Consider the following 26901-nt stretch of genomic DNA (forward strand, 5'->3'; position numbering starts at 1 on the left):
AGGGGGGGGTGACAATATATCCAAAAGGTGATATATTGTGATACTTTGTAGCCCTTATCGATACGTTCCCACCAAGAATCGATATCGATTTTAAAAAGGTGTCACTGTTTTTAAAAATTAAAAAAAAAAAAAAAAAAAAAAATTAAAAAAAGGAGCCAACAGGTTACTACCAAAATCTTCCATCAGAATAGTGTCTACGTTAGCTTACTGGTTGCCATTGACAGCGTTCGACATCCAATTAATTTTGACTAGATTGGACGTCTAGCCCCATCAATGGCACTGAAACCAAAGCATTCACTGCCAGTCTTTTGTGGGCATTTACAGGTCACTTTCTGTTCAATTTAGGGCATTTACAAGTTACTTCTTGTTGATTTTGAGTCACTTCCTATTCATTTGGGGACATTCTTGAGTCACTTCCTATCCAGTAACCCAAAATCAACAGGAAGTGACCCGTAAATGTGCCAAAAGGAAAGGGAACTGACGGAAACTCAAAAAGAAATGACGTGAAATGCCCCAAAATGAACTCATTGGCTGCCACTGATGGCAATAGACATCCAGTGAACAAATTTTCATTGGCCGCCACCCTCCCACTCCAAAGGGATTGGAAGTCTATTAGTGATAAACTAATTCCAATTCACAGCAGAAGGATGAAAAGATCTTGTTTTTCTGTAGATTAGTTGCTATGTAGAATTATTTCCTCACCCATGTATCGATATTTGTTGTATAGCCATATCGTATTGTATCGTGAAGTACCCAGAGGTTCCCACACCTACTGTGAATGATAACGTGTCATTTTGCAGCCAACGATTGTAGAATAGAGCAATAAAATAAACTACCTTTGCCCCAAAACTGCTGTTTTGGCATAATATTAATCTGTGATGTCCAGTAGGTATTTGCTTTAAGTGTTGATTTGTGCAATACATGCTTATCAGAACGAAGCAGAATGCAAGATAATCACATGTACACTCCTGGATGTGACATCCATGTTGTTTTAGGACTTTTATTGTGTCTTCCACCCGCAGGAAGATAAGTTTTGTCATCGCAGTTAAACTGCATCCTGTCACTATTGCTGTGTCGCTATTGCCCAAGATTTTGCTGGCTGATGCGTCTGCTCAGCCTCCACGGGGAAGTAACAACATAAAAAGAACAATAAGCTTTTTTTTTGTGAGTGTGTATGTGTTTTTTTCCCTCCCACAAACAGCTTTTGGCATTAAGGGACCAATTTAAAGCATCGTTTCTTTTAAAGGAGGAGATTTGTGTTAACCTTTTCATGTCTTTTCAAAGTCAAAGCAATGACAAAGTGGAAAACTAGTTTGCCAGTTGAAAAAAAGTGACGTTTATCAAATAAAATTCTATTGTGCTCAATATTATATAGTTCTAGCGTGTTTATCAAAAGTGCACTGAATGAATCTGCCACCCTCCCACTTTAAATAAATTGGACGTCTATCAATGCCAGCCACTGAGTTAAAAATAAATGCTTTGGGTTTTTTTTTTTTTGGAAGCTTACTCTACCCAAAATGCATTTAGCAAAAGGAGTACTGGGGAGGCGGGTGAGCTTAGGACACGGCCGCGAGGTGTTTTTACAGTAATCGAGGCATGAAGACGGGCGTGAATGACGACAAAGCTAGCAGCGGAGGAGCAAAACAATGAAAGATAAAACTGGTGAGAAATTAGAGCGGAAACAAAATAAAAAGAAAATATCTGAGCCAGCACTCCAGTGTAAAATCATAAATTCAACACAAGCACTTAAAAAAAGACAAAAGGAAAAAAAAAATGACACTCCAGCAGTGTCTATGAAGGTTACGATTTCAAAGTAGCCTTGCAATCGATGTTTTCAAGCAGTGAGCATGAAGTGGGACACTTAAGGGTACAAACACTGAAGAATAACTTTAAACAGAATTTCATGGAGTACTAGAAGAAGAATCATGTCAAACAATTTGATGTGGAGCTGTTATTAAAGAATTGCCGGACGACATAACTCTACTAAAACATTGCACTGCTAATGCCACAACCTTGTCACATGCATCTCACGAAGTAATATGTTCTCAGAGTGATCCGTCTCAATCTGGGTACTGCATATGCAATAATTGCACAGTTACATTATAGCGTTTTTGCAGTTACATCAACATCCATGCATATACTGTCGTTTGCATTTCATATTAGGTCAGCTATCTGCCTCCTTGTCTGAGTACTGTAAATTGTCAAATACGCACTGTTATATTACCAATACATCACCACTTGCTGCTAGTCACTTATTTACTTTATTCCCAGTCTGTGTACACTGTCACCTGTGTTATATATTAGCCTTATTGCACTTTTGCTTTGTTTTAGGTGGCGCGCGTTATGGCGAACCTTTAAATCTTGTAATACTCTGTACAATGACAATAAAGGCTTTCTCTTCTATTCTATTTTATTCTTGTCTACAAACCGTATTACCCAGGAGACCCCGTTTACAGACACCGCGCAACCACTTTTGTTTCAACCCAGCCATAAAAAGAAGTAATAGATTTCTTATTTGAAATGTCTATCATTTCTAGCTTAGAATCATTGTTGATGTCTAATATTTAGTTTTAAAAAAAACAACTTTAAAAAATTATTCACTCGCGTATTTTAAACTTTTAAACAAATTACGTCACAATGAAAAAAATTGTGTCTGTAAATAGGTCACGGATATCTACCTCATAACTATAGGTTTTGTTACTGTCGCATTTTCCCCGATATTTTAGATGATAAATAATGGATCCAAACAAAGAAAAATGGAAATAATCAGTTTAAAAGGGTAAACATTTGAAATAGAAAATCTCGACCACTCCATGATGTCTGTGAGTTCTGCATCGCGACCCTTGTTATATTACCATGTTTCACCCATAAAATCCCCACAAACTTTGGCCATTCACAGCTGTTTCTTGACACTCGGTGATACATGATACACAGAGTTTTTGGATCGAAACAAGGTACATACGTGATAATATCTCGTTAAAATCATTGTGTCTTTAATTATGCTCTATCATGCTCTCACCTCGAGTTACCGGAGAGTCACAAAAAGACATACATTGCAGTTGAACGCCAGCGCGAGAATTATGGACACAGCAGGCTAACTGACTAGCATGTTGTCCATTATCTGTTTGACCCTTGTTGCCATTTGGATTACTTATTATGGGATGTTATCAATGTATTAGATATATTAGATGCTTAAATCATAAAGCCGTATAATAAATAGTGTTATGTACTGCCTTAATGCATATGGAGCCTTTTATTTTCAGTATCTTCCATTTACATTCTTGAATCATAATTGAAAAAAATATTTTAAAAGCCCACTGCAAAAATTAAAACATTATGGTATTGGAATTTAACCCCTAAAATTACCCCGGAATTTTTTTTTTCTTTGCCCAGATTACAATCAAGACAAATCAAAAACTGCTTGCAGTAAAGTTATCATTAACTATACAGCTAGCCATGTTTATTTACAAAATAAAACACAGGGCTAAATTAAATCTACATTTACTCACACACAATTTCCACTATTATGTTACATCCACCCACATGTCTTAGTGCATGCCTTTTGATTATCAAAGACTTAAGTAGACAAAGGAGGATCATCTTGAAGTGTTCGTTATTCATTATGTTTAAAAATAATAATAATAATCATTTAAAACCCTAAAACAATAATAATTAATTTTCGAACTATAAAGCGCACCTGGCTATAAGCCGCCACCCACCAAATTTGATACGAAAACGGCATTGTTCATAGATAAACCGCATTGGACTATAATCCACAGCTGTTCTCACTGTATTAAAGGATATCTACACACAGAAATATTAGCCGGTAACACTTTATTTGACAGCGGCATCATAAGAATGTCATAAGACCAAATGAACCACCATGAAGCTTTGAAGCAATTTGCAGCAAAGCTTCATTGCTTCAATAAGCTTCATTTAGCCATCATTGCTCCTTTGTGAGAGACAGTCAACCTCTGCTGCCACCTGCTGTCAACAATGTTGTCATAGAAAATGCTTCCGAACATGCATTGCAGCGCTACAGATAATCAAAATTAATGTTCTGTGCTAATTATTTGTTCAGTTATTGTTCCATTTGTTTCATTAATTGCTAATTATGGTATTTGGTAACACTTTACTTGACAGTGTCGCCATAAGACTGTCATAAGACAATCATAAATATGACATGACACTGTCATGGGCATTAATGAATGCTTATGACAGATGTCATTTAGTATCATTCAGCAAGAGCTGGACATAAACTGAGTTAGTGACATAATTTGCAGGATGAGACATCTGTCATAAGCATTCAGTAATGACCATGATAGTATCATGTAATAAATATTACGGTCTTATGACGCCATTGTCAAATAAAGCATTACCTATTAACCCAAATAAATCAACAAATAAGCCGCACTGGACTATAAACTGCAGGATTCAAAATGAGGGGAAAAAAGTAGCGGCTCATAGTCCAAAAATTACGGTAGTACAAAAATAAAATACTATATATACAATAAAGAATAGTTTACACTCCAAAGAAATATTTATTTATGATTAAAAAAATGACTAAATGATAATTAAAAACCAATAAATCATTCATTTCACGTGCCGTTTGAAACCTTTCCTGTTTCAGCCCCTTTTAGAACAGCTTTAGGATTTTTGTCAGACAATTTAAACGCATAATTGACATCCCTTCTACTTGTATGACCCACTTGATGTCGAAGGATCCACTCCTGATTTCCGTGCGTCACGCTGATCACAGCCAATAAAAACAACTTAACATTAATACTATATCTAGAATGAAAATGGGAGAAAGTGCTATTTTCTGCATTTGAATGCATTACTAAGCGTATTACCGTCCGGCGATACAGGGATAGCGGCGAATTGAAAATTGGATGGCTGTGTGGATATGAAAAAGCGCCATGTGACGAATAATAAAAAGCAGGCTGGTGAAAATCAGAGCGGCAAAAAAACAGCTCCCTTCCTAATTAAAGATTCCTTTTTAAAAGCTGCAAAACAGGTCATCAGTCACAGATTATGAGTCACTTAACACAGTGGCTCCCATTGATGGCGCTAGACGTCCAGTCCAATTTGACTGGGAGGCTGGCAGCGATAGCCCCCCCAGTCAAAATGGATTAGATGTCTATCACTGCAAATAGTAGTGCAGCATCTAAAACGATGCTAAAACATTAGCGCTTTGTTAAACTCATCTCTGTACCGTCAAATTAAAGCGAGAAGATAATTGTTTTGACTTTACAAGGATGTTAAACACACGCGCAGAAGGTCGCGATCCAATTCTCCTATCGAACAACTTGAACTTTTTAAAAGAACAATTAACAGTAACGTCGTTAAACCACAAAACAAAGTGTTGCACGTAAACACACAAACAAACACAGACCTAAAAGCCAATTATCCTCACATAAAACCAGCAGTAAGAAACAAGCTAAATCAAAAAGGGAGAGCAAATTAAACGGTTTATTGAAGTTGTTAATTAGTTCTACTTTCAGGATGCAATACATAAAATATGATCTTGAGTGTTGTTTTTTTAAAGTCTGGCTGTTCATTTATCAGTTCAGTTTTCTTAAGCGCTTGTCCTCATTATGAAAGTTTGAATGGCACGTACTCTTGAGCAATTATCTCCATGTTGAGCCTTATTCGCAACTTCTATAATGGTGATGTCACCGAATTGAGCTGAGAAACGAGTTGCAGAAAGAAGCGTACAAGTACAATACGCCTTGAATCTTAAAAAAAAAATGTCCAGGACAGATCAAAGCTAGAGAAAGAAGAAACACTACTCCAGTCTTGAATATTAGAACAGCTCACTTGGTAAGAGGAACAAGTCGTTTTCTTTTGTGCTTAGAAAAAAAGACAGCAAGCTTTACTGCATGTTTCCTTTTCTGTACTAAATTTAACAGTGATTTCTCAATGCTTGTGACGGGTCTGCCTTTAAAACAGGATGGAAATACAGTTGATAATGACTTTCAAACCAATAACCAATATCCTGATGTTGCTGAACTCAGAAAATCTGATACTGATATATACAGTGGGGCAAATAAGTATTTAGTCAACCACTAATTGTGCAAGTTCTCCCACTTGAAAATATTAGAGAGGCCTGTAATTGTCGAGATGGGTAAACCTCAACCATGAGAGACAGAATGTGGAAAAAAAAAACAAACAGAAAATCACATTGTTTGATTTTTAAACAATTTATTTGCAAATCATGGTGGAAAGTAAGTATTTGGTCAATACCAAAAGTTCATCTCAATACTTTGTTATGTACCCTTTGTTGGCAATAACGGAGGCCAAACGTGTTCTGTAACTTTTCACACACTGTTTCTGGTATTTTGGCCCATGCCTCCATGCAAATCTCCTCTAGAGCAGTGATGTTTTGGGGCTGTCGTTGGGCAACACAGACTTTCAACTCCCTCCACAGATTTTCTATGGGGTTGAGATCTGGAGACTGGTTAAGCCACTCCAGGACCTTGAAATGCTTCTTATGAAGCCAATCCTTTGTTGCCCTGGCTGTGCGTTTGGGATCATTGTCATGCTGAAAGACCCAGCCACGTCTCAACTTCAATGCCCTTGCTGATGGAAGGAGATTTTCACTCAAAATCTCTCGATAGATGGCCCCATTCATTCTTTCCTTTACACAGATCAGTCATCCTGGTCCCTTTGTAGAAAAACAGCCCCAAAGCATGATGTTTCCACCCCCATGCTTCACAGTGGGTATGGTGTTCTTCGGATGCAATTCAGTATTTTTTCTCCTCCAAACACGAGAACCTGTGTTTCTACCAAAATGTTCTATTTTGGTTTCATCTGACCATAACACATTCTGCCAGTCCTCTTCTGGATCATCCAAATGCTCTCTAGTGAACCGCAGACGGGCCTGGACGTGTACTGGTTTCAGCAGGGGGACATGTCTGGCAGTGCAGGATTTGAGTCCCTGGCGGCACATTGTGTTACTGATGGTAGCCTTTGTTACTGTGGTCCCAGCTCTCTGTAGGTCATTCACTAGGTCCCCCCGTGTGGTTCTGGGATTTTTGCTCACCGTTGTTATCATTTTGACACCACGGGGTGAGATCTTGCATGGAGCCCCAGATCAAGGGAGATTATGAGTGGTCTTGTATGTCTTCCATTTTCTAATAATTGCTCCCACAGTAGATTACTTTACACCAAGCAGTTTACCTATTGCAGATTCAGTCTTCCCAGCCTGGTACAGGTCTACAATTTTGTCTCTGGTATCCTTCGACAGCTCTTTGGTCTTGGCCATAGTGGAGCTTGGAGTGTGACTGACTGAGGTAGTGGACAGGTGTCTTTTATACTGATAATGAGTTAAAACAGGTGCCATTAATACAGGTAACGAGTGGAGCCTCGTTAGACCTCGTTACAAGAAGTTTAGACCTCTTTGACAGCCAGAAATCTTGATTGTTTGTAGGTGACCAAATACTTATTTTCCACTCTAATTAGGAAATAAATTCTTTAAAAATCAAACAATGTGATTTTCTGTTTTTTTTCCACATTCTGTCTCTCATGGTTGAGGTTTACCCATGTTGACAATTACAAGCCTCTCAAAGCTTTTCAAGTAGGAGAACTTTTCTTTGTTACTATTTCTATCTGGTGACACAGTACTTACAGTTAATGAGTTTATAATTCATTATTTTTCATTTATAGTTCATTTTATTTGTGCACCATGAATGATTAGGGTCTTTCCCTAAGTTAACAAATGCCAAAGATCTAAAGGGGCTGCTTAAAAGGTGACACTGCAACTCTAAGACACAATGACTGTGTAGGGCAGAGGTTAAGAACCTATGTCTCCTGAGCCACATCTGGCTCGTTTGGTGAGTACAAGTGTTCGTCGGCTGTCACTGAGTAGCATATGCGATCGCTACACAAAAATAGCAATGTAAATTGCCCCCAAGAATGGTACGAGACGTACGACAACCAGAGGATATAATATATGAGGCAGACAGGGCATATGGTGGTAAAGGATAGATTGTTGAAACAGGAGAATGTCATTGTCAGTGGCGTAAGGCAATGCACACAAAAAAGGTGTTGATAAAAAAAGCTAACTCTAGATCAGGTCGGCTCTTTTTCCCTTCTTTTTCAGCCCTCGACACTCAAGCCATCTCTTTAACTGAACATTTGTATGTTCTTCCACATCTTTACCAGTGAATTTGGTACCAGGGACATCATTTTCGGACATAATTGGTAGGTTTAGCTCAGTAAACATCTCGGTCGTCCACTATTTCTTTGCATTTACTATTAAGGACAAAGGTTGACGCGCCTAGCAACAATTGCTAACGTTATGAATATTAATGAGCAAAAGTGACATGTTGCTTGTGGTACGCCATTGTGACACCGTTCGAATGGAGATGGAACCAAGACGGAACCATGTAAATGCAAACATGAAATGTGTCGTATTCCGAACCGTTACAGTGTAAACTGCCTCTTAGTTTGGAAACCTCTTGGACATCACCCGAAGCACAGCTGCTGTGCTAAGCTGTGACCAGCCCATCCACAAAGGCTGCAGGCTTGTACTTTAATTTGTAGCCCATCATACATTCTGGTGCAAAACCGGTACCAATAATTTCCGATATTATTTTTAATGCTTATATTGAACGATATTATCAGACAACTCTAGATGTAAACATTGAAATGAAAGTTTCTGAGGAGAGTTTATTCAGATAATTTGCAAAATATGCCATTTTTTTTTTTAAAAATCAGAAAGATGTATTATGTGAAATACTGTTTTCCTAAATATCACCATTAGCTTTCAAAATGCACTGTGATATACATTGAGGGGGATTAATGTACTGTATATAGCAGATAAACTTCCGCCAACTCACTATTATATAGTGCGCTATATAGTGGCAAGGGAGTGATTCCGAACACAGCTCAAATTGCAACGCAGTGGGTGTTATTGTTCAGCCTTCGTCATCATCTTCCTCACCTTCCTTTTCATTCGCGTATGGGCGTCAGGTTTGTTTGAAGATGACACAAAGACAAAAGGAGCGAGTGGGAGTGGGCATAATGTGTTTGTCACACATTTAATCCATCTTCCTCAGCAACACTTTTGTTTTTCCCGGTCTATTATTTTGTTTGTTTTTTTCAGCTGTCAGCGGACTTTAACGTTCGTGCCGCTCAAAGCTTTGAAGGTCACGTGAAGGCCAAGCGGCGTCACGGTGCAACTGGCGCAGCAGGGGTTGTGATGCAACATGGATGATAATGGTGTCGATACTCCTCGAAAATTTTTGACTTCTTTTATGCTGTGTAACTCTTGTACAGGTTTTTTTTGCGGGGGAGGGTGTCATTTTTTTTGCCTAGTTCGGATCATTTTGAAGCATTTGTTGATGAGTTGCATTCATAGGAAATAGAAATTGAATAATAGATTTTTTTAAGATGTCAACTAAAACTAATTTGCATGGAAATGTAAAAATATCATTTGCAATAAAATTAACTGAAAGAATAAAATGACTAAAAGTCTTAATAAGAAATAAGGGCTGCGGCTATCGATTATTTTAGTAGTCGATTAATCAATGAACTACGTAGTTGGAATAAACGAGTAATAGGATAAGGAACATAAAAAATTAAAATACTTCAGCTGAACCTCAAACGGTATATAAAATAAATGAATGAGGATCTCAGTATAACAAAAGAACAATTGGCTAACTTACATAGCAAACGTCCGTTAGCTTAAATGCTATTAAATGCTAATTCTTTATTTTTTATTTATTTATTTATTTTTAAACAATGCTCTACAAAAATGATTCAAATACATATTCCCTCAAAAAACGGCAAAATATACCTATAAACTAAATTACGAATGCAAAAAAACAACAAAACATTAGCTAAAAAAAAACTTGATCTTAACAGGGAGCAGCTGGATTCAGCCATGTGAAAGGAGTTATGTCATATTCATTATTGCCACTAGAGGGCGCTAAATGCAAACACTTTCAAAACAAACCATTACAACGCCACTTTAATCAAACGAATACACGAAGCAGCAAAATTGAAATAGAATCTTTTTTCTAATCTAATTACTCAAATTAATTGATTAATCGTTGCAGCACTAATTGAAATGAATAACATTTCCAAAAATGCAATAATTTCCCAAAATTTGGGGAAAAGCTACTAAAATTATTAAGTTTAAAAATATTCATATACATACATATCCAAGAATAAAAAATTACTTCCTAAAAAATTGATGCAACTCTGAATCCAAAATTAAATCTAAATAAAATGATTTTTAATTTAAACTCAAAAATGCTAAAATTTTTACAAAAAATTATCTATTAAAAAAATTCAGACAAGAAATAAGCTTTTTACAAAGTATTCAATTAGAGGCGTGTGAAATTTCCGATTCTGAGATTATTTGCGATTCGGCCGTGGAAGATTCGAGAACGTTTCACAAAAATCCAAATTCCGATTATTGAATTATACCAGGTAAAGCAGACCTAAAACACAGTCAGCGCAGTCTTCGGGACGCAATGAGGAACGGACCAAGAGTAAATATCATGTTCAATTCATGCCGCTAAATCAAAAAAAAAAAAACAATAATACTTGACTGCGGCCGACAGCTGCTTCAAAGAACACCCAGATGCTAGTTGCTACAAACATACGGCCACATACGGCTATAGTAGATATCACATATATGTAGAACTAGAAGGCACTGTTGTAGCGAACCTAATTAACTTTTTATGTAAAATACTCCTAAATCGGCATAATCTTAACTTGAATCCATCTTCAGGCATGAAAATGGGTCAGGGGTTAAAAAGGTGAGAAGGGTGTGGAGGAAATATGTTCCAGTACACTGTACACCCCAACAAAATATTGAGCTCTGTTGACCCACACTGTGTTTCAGCAGGGCCATGCAGAGACCGGTGGAGGGGCGGGTGCTCGTAGATCAAAAGGGGCATATGAACAAGTATTTAATACACCTTAAAACAACATAACTTCAATTTTAACCAGCTTTAGATAATAATTGGCTGCGACTGTGACATACTTTAATTGGGAGGGGGCAACAGTGAATAGAAATCAATACTGTCATCAACACTTTCTGGCTGTGACTCAGTCAGTCTGCCTATTTTCTTCCTTCAACCTCTGCATCAAAACTTCCTTCCTCAACTTGTTCATCTGAGAACAAACCACATCAGATGGTCACTGAGCCACCAACAGCACAGTTTTCTTAAAACTATCATTTCATTATTATCCATACTTAACAACTCTAGCACCTAATGATTAATAAAGCAATGACATAAAAATCTTATAGAAAAATAACATTGTAATTGTGTTTATAATTGGATTTAATACCCGACTATCCTTGCAAACTTGTTCTTACCAGGTCTGCTATTCACCCAGCTGATGAGGTATCCACTGCCTTTAGCAGCCTCATCTAACTCCTTTTTTTATCCCTCAATCTCCCTTCCCTACGACGCATGTCTATGTAATGAAATATAAATATTTAAAAAAACAAAAAAAAACAGACTCCCCGGTGGCTTTTAGTTTTAAAGCTTTCTTAATTTCTTTCTCTCTCAATAACGATGGAGGTAGATTTGTGTTTTTATTATTCAATCAAAAAACAAAGTTACTTCTATCAAAAACAAAGTTGCTTCAATCAAAATACAGTACATACTTTTAATCCCCAGAAAGTAACTTCAATAAAAAAAAAATGTTTTTGATTGCAAAAATAAATTTGAGACAAAAAAAAGCATTTGAAAATGTTTTCTTGATTGAAACAAATTTTTCCATTGAAGTAATGTTGTTTTGCGTTTGGGCCACATTTTGGCTAGGACATTTGTGTCTTTATTATTCAATCAAATAAGTTGCTTCAAACAAAAAAATATATATAAAAAGAAAAACTTTGCACATGTGTCAATCACCGTTTACCAAAGCCTGAGAGGGTTTGAGTAGACTCACTATGAAGCATTTAATAAAGCCAAGCATTTTCTTACTACTTTATTCTTGTTTAAAAATAATTCAGTGGGGCAGTAACATGTTTAAAACTTACCATAATTCTTACATTTTGAAGTGCTTGAAAACCATTTATAAATGATACTTTGGTGAAAAAAGTGAAAAAAACATGTCTTATATATATATATATCTTTTCTCCAATGTAAAATCTGAATAAATGCATTGAACACGCACAAAAAAATGGAGGGGGGGGGGGGGGGGGCTGGGGGGGCGCTACTTCGCGGTTTTCACTTATTGCGGCGGGTTCCGGTCCCCATTAACCGTGAAAAACGAGGGATCCCTGTATTTCTGAAAAGCTTTAAGAAGCAGGACTCATTCCCACCACTCGTCGGGCCGGTGTTGTGCCGACACCGGCCGTCAGCTCAAATCCAAGCCGAAAATAACGCGTCTCCGGCGGACGACGGGAGCGATGTGAGGCGCCTCCTCCATCCGAGAGCATGCCGCTTAATTTGACACAACAGTGTGTTTCTTCGTTTATATTACCGCTAAATACACAAGCTTGACGCCAATTTGACGGGAGCTATTTTTTTTCATGGGAGATTTGGCTAGCTCTGGCAGTGTTCAACGCAAGCTGCAACGAGTGGCAGTAACTTTTTTATATCGCAAAATGTGAAAACGATTGAAACCATTACTCACCAAATTCAATCTGGTGGCAAATACAGGCAAGTGTGTATGCTGCGCTCTGGTCTGCCCCAGTGTGGATAAGGCCTGCTTTTTGTTTTCGCAGCTTTGCAATGCAACCAAAGGCTCTCCGAGCACTCCATTTACAGTAAGGAGTGCGCGCGTTTGGAATAATGGAACGCAGCTTGGGCCGATGATTGGTTCTCGTCAGCGAAGCATCTAGAAGGATTTGCTGACTGTGTTCTTAAGTGCTCAGTTTACGTACTAAGTTAATCACATGATGATAATAATAATAATAATTAAATAAAACCTCCCGACCCCCCCCCCCCCTCCTCCCAAAAAGAATTTCTCCTCGGATCTACGCAATTCACGAAGGTCGCCCTTTTTTACTTCAAAACGGCGAATTTCGCCGAAAGGTGAGAGATTTTCATGCCTGCATCTTTAAATGATGAAACAGTTTTAAAACTTTGACATGTCGAAAGCAGACGGAAGGGAAATTATGGAATAACGGGAGAATTTGAACAACTTTAACGGTTGATTCACATCATTAAATTAATTGAATGTAGTTTAAAGCTGCTGATACAGAATAATCGATTCATAATCAAATCGGAGCCTTTGAATCGTCATCGTAATCGAATTGTTAGGTGCCAAAAGATTCCCACCTCTATATTCAATACATTTACACTCGATTACATTTCTAAAAATAGCAATCACACATTTAATGAGATCCAGTTAAAGAGCTCTATGTAAATTTCGCCCTTAAAAAGATAAAAATCCTCACTTTTGATTGACACTGCAAGGGCCGTACTAATTACAAAAGGATTGATGTACAATTGCACTGCATTCAACTTAGATCTCTATAAATCCTAATATCATGCATGAAAAAACCCACTTGTGTGACTCGCGTCAGAGATTTTCTATGCTAAAACGTAAACACAAACTCTGTTTGCAGACAGCCACACACAAGATGCACAAAAAGGAGTTCAGCACTTTTCAACCGAGTTTTACATCTCTGTGCCGCTCTCTTTCACCGCGTCTGATCAAGATAAAGCCTGGTTATCACGGATGCTGAAACCAATCACTTGCTCGCCAAGCCAATCTCTCTCACTGCCGCTGCTACAATTTTTACAAAAACTCCATGCTAGCTTTTCACTTACAAGATGAATTCATTCTAGGACCAAATGTGTAACTCAAAAAACGAGGACTTACATGCTTCCCGTTGCCGAGCTGCTGTCTGTAGGCAGCGATCCGTTGGATCTCTCCATCTGAGCCAACCTGAGGGACATACATCATCACTCAAAATCTTCGCTTCGAAATGTCATGCATTTATCAGAGAAAATAATGGAACTGGACACGTGTGACACAGAAATAGATTTCTCAGGTATCTCTGCTTGAGCATTTATTTTCCTGACAAACGTCAGAAAACAGACATCTGTACGTTCTATTTTTAATTCAAGCTTTGGCTTCTTTGAAAACATTTTCTATTTCTGTGGTTTGTCTTCTTTCAAATATCAACTAGCACAATCTAATAAAAACATGTGGCTCCAGAGGCGAAGCACTAATGAGCCTATTTTTTTTTTCCTGAACTGTGTTATGACTGAGACGGACACAATCTCTCCTCCGTGATGAAATGTAGCATCTTATTTTCATAAATACTAGCGGTGTGTCATTATATTGATTATTAGATTCATCGAGATTCGACACGTAATGATTCGATTACGATTCATAAATGTTCAAAAACGATGAATTTCCTAAATAAATCAATGACAGCCGCTGCTAGCGGAACAAAATTCAAGACACGTCCACCGCCCGGACACTTTAAGGGACGCACAAAGTGAGGATGGCAGCAGCGGAAGTTACTGAGTGAGAGATTTACTCCTGTACAAAAGAGTCAAAAATAAATTTGTGTATGAGACAGGAAAGCTCCGGGTGGTCGCGCTTTGGGTCCTTCCTGCTATTTTTTTAGAGCGAGAGAGTTCACTGCTCTCTTGCCGTTTTAAGTCATGTTAATTGAAAAATGTCCTGAGTGTGTTGCCAAGTGTGCGTCTATAAGAGGTGAGTACTCGAACCCTCTTGTGCTGTTTAACCTTTATTAATGTGGTTTTTGAGATGTTAACAGTTAGCGCTGAGCGCTAAGCTAATTAGCGAATTTGCTACCTTTCCATGTCCATTTGTACGTTGTTTGTTGGTGTGCAAAAGTTACTCCATTTGCAGAACGTGTAAAATTTGTGTTAAGTACAATGGTAACGCTACAAACATGCAAACTAGTATAGAAATCTAGAAAACAGAGTATATTGGTTAAAAGAAGTCTTAGTTCTAAAGGCATTTTTTTTTTTTTTTTTACCAGAAAATGTGGATTCCACCAGTGTAAATTTTATTGTATTTTTGAGAGAAATAAGTACTGCCTTTAAAAAATTTGCTATTTTTTTTAACCTTCTTGTGAAAAAGAGCAGCTTAAGGTCAGCTTTGTGTTGTATAGGCATGTTTCCACTGTTCCTGCTGGATAATTAGATGATTGGAAATAAAACGTAACGGACATAAATTTGTTTGGCTGCTTTATTTAATGAATACTGGGAAACATGCCTTGCTTAAAAGTATAAAGTAGCCACAAAGTAAGAAAAAAAAAAATCCTGAAAGGTAGGGGGGTAAGATGCATTTAAAATCGTGATCACCATTAATACCGTGAAGATAATCGTTCAATGATCGAATCGAATCGTGGGGTACCTTAGATGGCACACTCCTAATAAATACTCGTCCATTCCAGAAGCAGCTGAAGACTGACTTCTGCTAAACCTAGGCCTACTATTAGGGTTGCCAACCATCCCTAAGAAGAACGGAATCATCCCATATTCAGAAACAAAAATGCGCGTCATATATTGAGTTTTGAAGGGACGCGCTCTGTCCTGTATTATCATGAAACTCGAAAATAGTCTCTAATTTGTAGAATGAACGAATACTGGTATGATGCTTTACATGAATATACATTCTTCCGCCTCTTCTGCCTTTTGACCAATGAGCTGACAGAACAATGACAATACGGAATCCCACTCATCCCAGAGATCGAGGTACTGTCGCTTGCAATGATGATCATGGAAGAGAACATAAGAGTGTGGGAGATAAGGGGTTTAAGTGAAGTTTGAGTAATAAGCATGTTCAAAATGATTATTATTTGCTTTCTTGTTCTTGTCTGTGTACTTTCTTTCTACTAATTGTACGATATTTGTGTGTGTTCTGTCAATTTAATTTGTACTTCCACATTATACAGTATTTATCGGACTATAAAGGCCTTTTTACTCTAGCATCAGCCCAGCAAGCGCAAAACTGTAGGAGCCACATAGCCTGACGTAGACGCTGTCAGGTAGTGAAAAGCGGCAAGCATATTTACTATAGTCCCAAGCACCAATGTGTTTATTTTTCATTGTTGCACAAGAAAACAGTGACAGCAACAGCTTTTCCTATTTCAAGGAGTAGGGGGCATTATAATAGCCGTGTAAAGAGTTTTACTAGTTTCGATGAGAATAATAGATTTTTTTTATTGTTGGTGAACTACATTTTCACACAAACGCACATCGAGGTACCATTTAGCTAAGCAAGGAGAGGCATGCGGGTCATTTTCGAGTGTCCCAGAGCTCACGAAACTTTAAAAAGCGCATTTATCAATGTTTCATCGGCCGTGATTTGTGTATATCCATCCGCCGAAACAGCCTGATACCACAGATATAAGTATGCCTGCCTCTCTGGTAATGGATGTGTTGTTGACGTAAGCGTGGCGGCGCTCTGAAAATAGAGCAAGGCTCTATTTTGGGCCCCGCCTCTCGGCACAAACTCATTTAAACTTGCCGTTCTGCCCAAGACGGCCGTCCACTGCTCACTTTCGCAGAGAAGTCCGCTCCCACATACACAATAAATGAGTTACCGCTGAACCCCTTACACTAGGCTGCCGCTAGTTTGAAACGGCCTTAAGTCGCAGTTGTTTTTCATAGTTTGGCTGGGGGTGCGACATACTCTAGAGCGACTTATGTGTGAAATTATTAACACATTATTATATCATTTCACAAGTAATTTTCACACTAAACTGTTTGGTCAACTTGTTAGCATGTTCTTTATGCTATAGTTACTGTATCAGAATTACTCTTAATAGCTATGTTACGTTAACATACCTTTCTCAGTTCGTTGTTTATGCGTTAAGAAATGTTTGCATACTGTTCACTTATTCAGCCTGTTGTTCTCTATTCGGTTTTTCTTTTAAATTGCCTTTCAAGATGACGTCTGTTCTTGTTGTTGGATTTTATCAAATAAATTACCCCCCAAAATGTGACTTACATTCGGTTACGGCATATATAAGCCTATATATGTTTTTTTTCTTCTTCATTGTGCATTTTTTAGGTGGTGCGACTTATAATCAGGTGTGACTTAAAGTCCAAAAATACAGTATTTGGAACGATCATTTGCAAAAATGTTTTTGCTGAGGGGACTTTGAGCTCACCTAAGTTGTTATAAAAAAAAAAAAATCACCTGAGACTTGAGTTTGCACTTTTTAAAAAAGGACCCCAGGAACGTAAGGGTTAAAATGTACAGTTTTTAATTTAGCAGGACAGATGTTAATTTTATTCGAGTATTTTTTTGTATCAAAAATACATTCCTGATAATTATTACATGTGCTTATTTCATTAAAATATACAGTATAACTTTAAAAAACAACAACAACAACAACAACAAAAAAACACTTTTCACATTATCAATGAGGTGTCCCTTTTTTTCCAGGGAGTTGGCAACCCTACCTACTATGCAACTGTATTCACCTCTGCCAATATATAATTAAGTAAATCAATGCCCCCAAATTTTGCGGCTCAAAATGTAATTTGTCCAAATGTGACAGGGCCCATCCTGGAATGAAAGCTGACAAATCCCAGCGTGGATGAATATGTGTTGGCTGATGAAGAAGCGCAAGCCATCACCTGCTGTGTAGCTGGCTGGTTTTTGGATGTCAATATTAGCCAAAAGCTAGCTGTGAGGGTCATGCGATCAGAGCAGCGGTGTCATCAAGTCGCCAGAAAAAGACTTCTGAGTGCTTCTAATGCACTTGAAATGGTCGTCATCCAGTGTTTTCTTTGCTACCCAGTGGCGAAAATGACACTCATGTAATTATGTATCATTCTCCCGTCAAAATCAGCCATATAGATAGTTTATTTGATCAAATGTAATGAGTCTCTGTAGTCCATTTGTTTGAACAGCTCCCTGGCAATGATCAAACTGATGAGGATGTTTGTGTCTGTGCAGCATGTTTGCCTCACTTATTTGACGGGCTTTTTCAAAGGCTTTTTAAAGCCTTTTTTTCTTTTTTAGAGGAGGGAATATTTCTCTTCTGAATTATGACTCGTTTAACATTTAGACAAATCCATAATAGCCAGACTTTTTAGATGTGGAAAAAAAAATCTTTAAAACAAGAATTGGTGTGAAAGTCATGTTGTTATTTGGTGATTTTTTTCTCTCATTTATACTGTATTTCATTATACATTTAAAATGTAAGACAAGTAATGTCAGAAAAGGTTTTGATTAGTGTCACATAAAAGGGTATCAGAATAAGGATCAACTGATCAACGCTATATTTAAGTGGCGTTCCTCAAGGTTTGCTACTCAGTCCGCAAATTTTTACAGAAACCCCCTATAAAAAATGCTTAATGTTACAGCAGAGGACTAATATGTACGGTAAGTGAATGTCTATACTACTATGTCACAAAATTACTGTAATTTTCAAATTATAAGACGCACCCGCCTATAAGCCGCATCCACATAAGTTTACAAATAAAACCGTATTTGTCAATATGAGCTGCAGGTGTCCACATTGTAGTATGGAATATTTACACCAAAAGACATGCAGCTCATAAAATTCTAAAATAAGCTGTAAAAATTCAAACCAGCCAATAAAATGCAGAGTTCAAAGTAAGGGGAAAACTAGCTGTTTACGTTGTGAAAATGACGGTACTTTGATTCATAAAGTCTGACATTGTTAAAAAACTGCTGATCAGATCCTTTTATGGATGCCTCACAGGTTCCCAATGGGGTTGGGGTCAAGGAATTTCTCCCTTCATAAACACAGCAGCTTTTTAAGAGTCAAAACACCTTGAAACAACAATTTGTTGCGTTGCCTTGTTTTATATTCAAGCCAAACTGTAGTGACAACTGAAAACAAATCTTGTCTGTGTTCGACAAGGCTATTTATTAAGTGCACATACATTTACATTTATCTCTAAATCAGCGGTCTCAAACCGACTCCACAAAGGGCCGCAGTGGGTCCTGGTTTTTGTTCCAACAGATCCAGCACAAACAGTTCAACCAATGAGGTTTCTACTAACATAAGCAGCACCTGATTGCAATCAACTGATTACACTTGTAAGAAACCAGATTGGTGAAAAGGTATTTGTCTCGTTTGGTTGGAATGAAATCCAGTACCCCCTGCGGCCCTTTGAGGACCGGTTTGAGACCACTGCTCTAAATAGTACATACTTGTACATAACTACTCATTTGTAACCTGGCAGTGTTGTTTTCGTCAACAACAACAATAATGAAGATAATGAAAATCTTTCGTCAATGAACAATTTTTTCATGACGGTGACGTTGAAGAGCTAGAAACGTGGCTTGGCAGACGAGAACATAACGAGACGAATGCCAGTTTTCGTCTGACGAGATGACAACGAGATGAAAATGCGTTTAGTTTCTGTCATGTTTACGATAAGTGACATTTTCATATTGTACGTGGAGTACGTCAGCTTGCATCGTAGCAGTTTTTGGGTCATGTCACACAAGTGAGATATGCTGCGTGTCTCCCTCACTCTCTTCACCGGAATTTAGGATGTGTTTCAAGCTAGGCTACGCTCAATCTTGCTTGTTTAGAAACAGATGGTATGGTTTGTTTTCTTATCTTGGCAAGACAGAATATGCAATGATGCTCTAGCCTTTAAGAGTCTGTCCTGAGTGATCATCGCACACTAAATGTACCGTAACTTGTCGCGTTAGCATTAGCATCAACTTTAGCGTGGCAAACATCCTCTTAAACGCTTGGAAAACTTATTATCATACAGTTCGTGGCTTCTAGGTGGGTTTAACTGAAAATAATTTACTTTTTTTCCTGCTGAGTGCATATTATCATCAAGAAGTATGCGTTGTCCTTGTAGATGCTCCAATATGTGCTCGTACGTCTATGTTCGTTCGAAATTGTCGGAAACCTTTATTTTTGGACTCAAACTTTTGAATTTCACAGACGAAAGACGCGACGAGTAACTGTCAACTAAAACTAAATGAATTGTGTATGAGATTTCGTCAAATAAAACTAGACCTAGACAAAAATATTTTGAAATGACAAAAATAATAAGAGTAATAAGTATTTTCTTTCAAAAGATTAAGACAAAAATCGAAAAGGGCTGGCAAAAAACAACACTGTAAATCCTTGTAGACAGATAATAATGTGGTGTTCCACAAGGCTCAATTGTATGTCCACAGTGTTTTTACATTTTGCAATCTGTCGGAAACTGAGGAGCCCTTGTATATCACTTGATGGATTAGGAGCTCATATGAAATTCTCAAATAGTGGCGGTTGAGGGGTACCTGCTGGCGTACTGCTCTATCCTGGAATGGGTGTCATCATGGGACAAGTGAGGTGACTGGGACAGCCTGGAGACGAATGGCGTAATGGAGATGAATGAGTTCGGGCGAGCCACCAAAACCTCATTAAAAGGATTCACAGGCACACGCTCACACACGCACTCATACACAACCCAGAGGCGCATCCACAACGTCATCCTGCAAAGAGGAATGAGGGAAGTGGATGATCTACGACGAGACCGGAGGGCTTTCGACAGCCACTGCTCGGGATGCTTAAAGGAGAGGAAGTGAGCCGACATGTCGGTGTCACGTGTGCAGCCATTGCGGATGGGGCAGGCAGGCAGGCGACATGCAATTCAGGCATGGATTTAGTTGAAGTGAGGCAGGAAAAAAAAGGCCGGACGACGTGTGCTTTGTTATTTAATAGATGAGTGACAAAAATAAATAGAAGGGCATTCCGGTGCTCGTTTGTAGATACTCACTCGTACTGCTCCGGACACATGCTGATGAGGGTGACGGGACTGTAAGAGTAGGGGGGAAGAGGAGGGTCGGGTTGGGTTAAAGGGGTACCACAAAACATGTCCGGGTCAAATCCGCTCAGTGTTTTTCAAAAATACGCAGCAGGACGGAAAGGAAAGAATACTTCTGGCCAGAAACGGTTACATCACTAAGAGTATTTTGTCAACCAGTGGATTCGTTTAGTCACATGATGAAAGTAACCATTTCAAGTACAGAGGAAGCTTGGTTTTCTTAGACTCTTGTTTTGTACAATGCAGTTTTTGACCGTATTTGTCTGGATTTTGTCCTTTTTTTTTAAATCAATTATTCCTCGGAATCTGTGTGCATTTATTCAAAGCATCCTTTAAGTTGTATGTGACTGTTTAAACAGACATGTTAAGGCAACATTAACATCACGGCTGAAGTCAGACCTTCAAAAGAAAGCACACTGTATAATGAAATCATTTTATCACACTTTCTTTGAATGCAAAAGGAATATACAGTACGTATTTATTCAAACCATTATTCAGATATTTCTAAAAACCTTGTTGAAAAGGCACTACAGAAAATTAAAATCTCTGCAGTACAACATATTTATCGAGACAATTAACAATAATAATTTCATAAAATGTGACTTCTACCATTATTATTAGTATTATTTCTACATAACATGACATTCTTAAATCCGTATGTTGTCGGTGTTCAACAAGGCTCTTTACTAGGTCCACAGACGTACATGTTATTTGGTCTGTATACCTAAAAACAAATACAGTGGTACCTCTACATAAGAAGTTAATTAGTTCCAGGACCTTGTTTGTAAGTCGAAATGGTCGTATGTCGAGCAGGATTTTCCCATAAGAATACATTATAATTCCATTAATTCGTTCCACAGCCTGAAAACCTACACTAAATCCTTGAATGCAAATAGCAATTACACAGAGCAAAAAAAATAAATTATGAAAAAAATCAGAATAATAATATAATAATAGTAATACCTGTAATAATGTAACCAATCATGTTCTAATGTGGTGGATGTGTTTTGCGTGGTGTACTTGAATGCACCGTGTGGCTGACGTGCCAGAGTGAGAGAAGCACTTTTTACTTTCCTTTTGCGTGATCAGCTGCGGTGGACAGTAGGCGTGTTGTGTTGCACAAGTTCTTAAATAAATGATTAAAAACCTGACGAAGCTGGCGATTTTTTTTGGCGATGTTACAATCATAATAAGTGTCACCTTAACTTATAAAGACTGGCGAACGGAGGTCGGAGGAGGATCGTCGAGATGGTAGACATTTTGCGACTGTATTGTCGAGCAAGTCCACGGACGTGCACACCATGCTCATATTTTCATCCAACTTTGTTTCAATGGTAAGCCTCACCTTTTTCCTTTTTTCACCACCTACACTAACATTCTTAGAACCCATGTTGATTGCTCTCACAAAAAAAACTGCCGTGCGTCTGTCTTGCAGGAAAACAAAGAAACTGCGGGGCTGTCATAAATCATCGTATTTCGAGCATGTCGTCGGATGTAGAAACAAATGGCGAGTCAAATTTTACGTCGAATGTCGAAAAGATCGTGTGTCGAAGCGATCGTATGTCGAGGTACCATTGTACTACAGAAAATTAAAAATCCCTACACTATATTTTTTGAGACAATTAACAATAATAATTTCATAAAATGTGACTTCTACCATTATTATTATTACTATTTCTAAATAATATGACATTCTAAAACGTGTATGTTGTTGGTGTTCCACAAGGCTCTTTACTAGGTCCACAGACTCTGTAGACCTGGCTAAAAACAAATATTTTTATTATTGCCAGAACACTATTATTAAGACAAAGCTCATTTGTAACATTATAACAAAAACTATGCTGTTATTTTCTGTTTAATTTAATTTGATTTCTGGTCCCTTATTAACCACTTCTGACATTTGATCAATACAGAAACAAGCAGGGGGTCTTGGAGTGAATAGGTGTGGCAGCCCCCTTAGTGGTGTGGGAAAAGTGGATGGCCTAGGTTGGCATCACACCAGCTCAAAGTGAAAAACCTCTCTGTGGGTAGCTTTTTTCACACATTGCTGCGTGAGGATGTTAATCAGCTCTGGCGCCGCATCTACATTAAGGAGATCTACGGTGGAGCTGCAACAAATACTGAGCCAACGCATAATTAAGCAAAAACACTAGAGAAGCGTAGAGAAGAGGGAAAGAAACACCGGCAGTGCACAGGTGCGTGAGCAGAGATTTGCTATGAAAACAGCAGATGTGTATTTTTTAAAATAGTTTTATCAAATGTTGGCCACAGTGGAGCCAAGAAAGTTATAAACTGATTGATTCTCTACATTGCTGGCAACAGAGTTTTTTTTTTAGTTTTTGGGGAAGAAGCTTCAAGTACTACTCACGTTTCCATATTGTCACCCTCGAGGACGGTCTGGACAGGTAAGTATCCTAGTCGAGGATGCTTGGCGAAGTACTTCTTGGAGCGGAATTTGTTCTTCAGCACCTTGGTAAAGTCTCGCATGTCCTCGCCTGAAGTTGTCTAGTGGAGACAAAGACAAAACGAATTTAAATATTCATGTTATGTTCAACTTTAACTTGAAAGAATTGGAGTCTTAAGCGGTCTTCTCAATCTTGTGTGAAAAAGATCAAGAAATTGTTGAAATTCATCCTAAACCAATGATGGAAAAATTGATTGTTGCATTCAATAACAATGAAAGATAACAAGCCACCCTCCCCAGTCAAAATGGATTGGGACGCATCATTTCTTAAGACACCACACAAATTTTGAATAAAGTTCCCTAGATTCCATAGAACATTTTTTGTGTTCAATTGCTGTAATTTTCTAACTATAAGGGGGACCTGACTGTAACCTGCACCCACCAAATTTTAAATGAAAATGGAATTTGTTCGTATAGAAGTACACCAAAAATGTAATAAGCTAATTAAATGTAAAACAATAATAATTACAATATAAAATTCTTCACATTTAATCAATTCATTACTTTTGAATTAAACCAAAATTACTTAAAAAAAAAATACATGAAAATTAAGTTATGACAATTAGAGATTAGCGTATTTTTCGTCTGTAAAATTCAAATGTTTTAGTCCAAAAATAAAGAAAGATTTCCAACAATTTCGAATGAACATAGCCAAATGAGCACATCTTGTAGGATCTACAAGGACAACGCCAATTTTTTGATGATAATACACACTCAGCAGGAAAAGTTGTACATTATTTTCAGTTAAACCCACCTAGACACCACGATCTGTATTTAAAAAAAAAGTCACGCCACTCGAAAGATTATGCTAATGCTAACGCGAATGCTATGCAAATGCAAAAAGTTACATTTAGTGTGTGATGATCACTCAGCACACACCTTTAGCTCCTCAGTTTCCGACAGATTGTATAATGTAAAAACACTGTGGATATACAATTGAGCCTTCAGGAACACACCATTATTATCTGTCGACAAGGATCTCCAGGTTACAGCGTTGTTTTGTTGCCACCCATTTTAATTATTGTCTTTGTCTTTTGGACGAAAATACTTATTACCTTTAGTCTTATTTTTGTCATTTCAAAATGTGTTTGTCTTGGTCGTTTTACTCGAAGAAATCTCATACAAATTTTGTATAGTTTTCATCGACAATTCCTCAAAATGTTTTTGTCTGTCAAACTCAAAAGTTGGAGTCCAAAAATAAAGGTTTCCAACAATTTCGGATGAACACAGAAAGATGAGATCATATTGTAGCATCTTTAATGACAATGCCAACTTTGTGATTATAATACACACTCAGCAGGAAAAGCAGTACATTACAGTGGTACCTCTACATACGAAGTTAATTCGTTCCAGGACCTTGGTTGTAAGTCGAAATGGTCGTATGTCGAACAGGATTTTCCCATATGAATACATTATAATTCAATTAATTCTGTTCACAGCCTGAAAACCTACACTAAATCCTTAATAAATACTCCTGGTAATATTACAAATGGAAAATACAAATAGCAAAACAAATAAACTATTCAATAAAAATCGGAATAATAATACAGTATATTAATAATAATAATAATAATAATAATAATTCCTGGAATAATGTAACAAATCAGGTTCTAATGTGGCGGACGTGTTTTGCGTGTTGTACCTGAACGCACCGCGTGGTTTACGTGACAGTGAGATAGAGCGTTAGGTTGAGATTTTACTTTCTCTTTTAATGTTTTGTTGTTGTTGGCGACTTGGCGTCAACTGCGGCAGACATTAGGCATGTTGTGTTGCACAGGTTCTGAAATAAATGAATAAAAACCTGACAAAGCTGGCGATTTCTTTGGCGATGTTACCACAATAATAATTGAAAACTTATAAAGTCTGGCAAACAAAAAGCAGCAGAGGACCGTAGGGACGTCTGAAATTCTATGGCCATATTGTCGAGCCAGTTCACAGATGTGCACACCATGCTCATATTTTCCATCTTCATTTCATAGGTAAGCGTCACCTTTTTCCTTTTTTCACCACCTGCACTAACCTTCTTGGAACCCATGTTGATTTCTCTCACAAGAAAATACGCCGTGCGTCCGTCTTGCGGGAAAACAAAGAAGCTGTGGCGCTGTCTTAAATCGTCGTATTTCTAGCATTTCGTCGGCTGTTGAAACAAATTGCGAGTCAAATTTTACGACAGATGTCGAAAAGATCGTGTGTCGAAGCGACCATATGTCGAGGTACCACTGTACTACAGAAAATTGAAATCCTACACTATATTTTTGGAGACAATTGACAATAATCATTTCATAAAATGCAACTTCAGCCATTATTATTGTTACTATTTCTAAACAATATGACATTCTTAAACGTGTATGTTGTTGGTGTTCCACAAGGCTCTTTACTAGGTCCACAGACTTACATGTTACGAGTACACGAGTTGAAAAGAATGTGTGTCGAAGCGATCGTATGTCGAGGTACCACTGTATTTTCAATTAAACCCATCTAGAAGCCACAGACTGTCTGTAAAATAAAAGTCATGCCACGCTAAAGATTATGCTAATGCTAACCCGAATGCTATGCTAACGCGACAAGTTACATTTAGTGTGCGATGATCACTCAGCACCAATGCGTATTATGTCTTGCCAAAATAAGAAAACAAATACCATGTATTTTTAAACAAGCAAGATGGAGCGCAGCCTAGCTTGAAACATCCTAAACTCCAGTGAGGAGAGTGAGATAGCACATCTCACATGAGTAACACGACCCATGCACTGCTACGATGCAAGCTGACGTACTCCACGTACAATATGAAAATGTCACACATCGTGAACATATGACAGAATCTATGTCACATTTCCGTTTCGTTTTTGTCTCGTCAGACGAAAACTGGCATTCGTCTCTTTATGTTCTTGTCTGCCAAGCCTTGTTTTTAGATCGTCATCGTCACTTTGTCATGAAAAAATTGTTTGTCGAAGAAATATTTTCGTTATCGTAATTGTCGACGAAAACAACAATGCTCTGAGTTTCCAACCCTCCCAGTCAAAATTGCCGTCCATCACTGTCAAAGACAGCCAATACGTTAATTTATTCAAAATCATTAAAGCAGTGTGTTGATCTCTTTCCTTAGTTTCAGTGTTGTAAGTGGTATTATGCCAAAGTTACTCTGTTGCATCAATAGCACTGAAACATGATCATTTCCTTCGTCCCAGCAAATGGCCCGAGAATCGATCTTAACCGCGTTTGAGGTCAACGCTGAGCCAGACTGTAAAATAAGTCTTCTTCCTCCATTAATCACATCTCACTTTTCTATCCATGACGGTGACGAGTTGCGACTCCCTCATGGAGCTCCACGCCTCAGCTGTTAAGGTCACGATTTTTTTTTTTTTTTGGTCGTACTTCATCGTCTTTTGTCTCTCACTCCTTCGACAGCCCTGCCAGACTGTTGTCAGCAGCCAAATACTCCCGTAAAGCCGCAGCACTGATTAGTAGCCTCCACGCGCACTGGCAACAGAAGCTCATCAGCACGGCGGGCGCGAAGACGAAGAAAACGTGCCTTCAAAGTCACTCGGCGCGGCATGACAGACGCTCGTCTGGCCGCAGTCGATATCCGTCGCGTTTGCAGAATTGAAAAAGTAGATTAAAAGACAGAATGGAATGAGAAAACTATGAGTTAGCCTAATTCCGAGGTAAATTACAAAGAAGCCGTGACGCTTTTTCACAGATGTGACTTTGATTACACTC

General features: G+C 38.0%; 1 protein-coding gene across 7 annotated transcripts in view; it reads right to left on the minus strand.

The window, feature by feature from the left end:
- Positions 1–26901, minus strand: part of utrn (utrophin) — a 327279-nt gene that overhangs the window by 18455 nt on the left and 281923 nt on the right. For 4 of the 7 annotated variants that reach the window (XM_057822866.1, XM_057822865.1, XM_057822872.1 and 1 more), the window contains 4 exons: positions 23089–23225; positions 20673–20711; positions 20194–20259; positions 13798–13863 (listed from right to left, as the gene is read on the minus strand). In XM_057822866.1, coding sequence (XP_057678849.1) covers positions 13798–13863; positions 20194–20259; positions 20673–20711; positions 23089–23225 — 308 coding nt within the window. The remainder of the gene's footprint in view (positions 1–13797; positions 13864–20193; positions 20260–20672; positions 20712–23088; positions 23226–26901) is intronic. The other 3 variants (XM_057822867.1, XM_057822868.1, XM_057822869.1) reach the window with 3 other exon arrangements.

Source organism: Corythoichthys intestinalis, chromosome 19, assembly GCF_030265065.1.
Source record: "Corythoichthys intestinalis isolate RoL2023-P3 chromosome 19, ASM3026506v1, whole genome shotgun sequence".
Lineage (NCBI taxonomy): Eukaryota > Metazoa > Chordata > Actinopteri > Syngnathiformes > Syngnathidae > Corythoichthys > Corythoichthys intestinalis.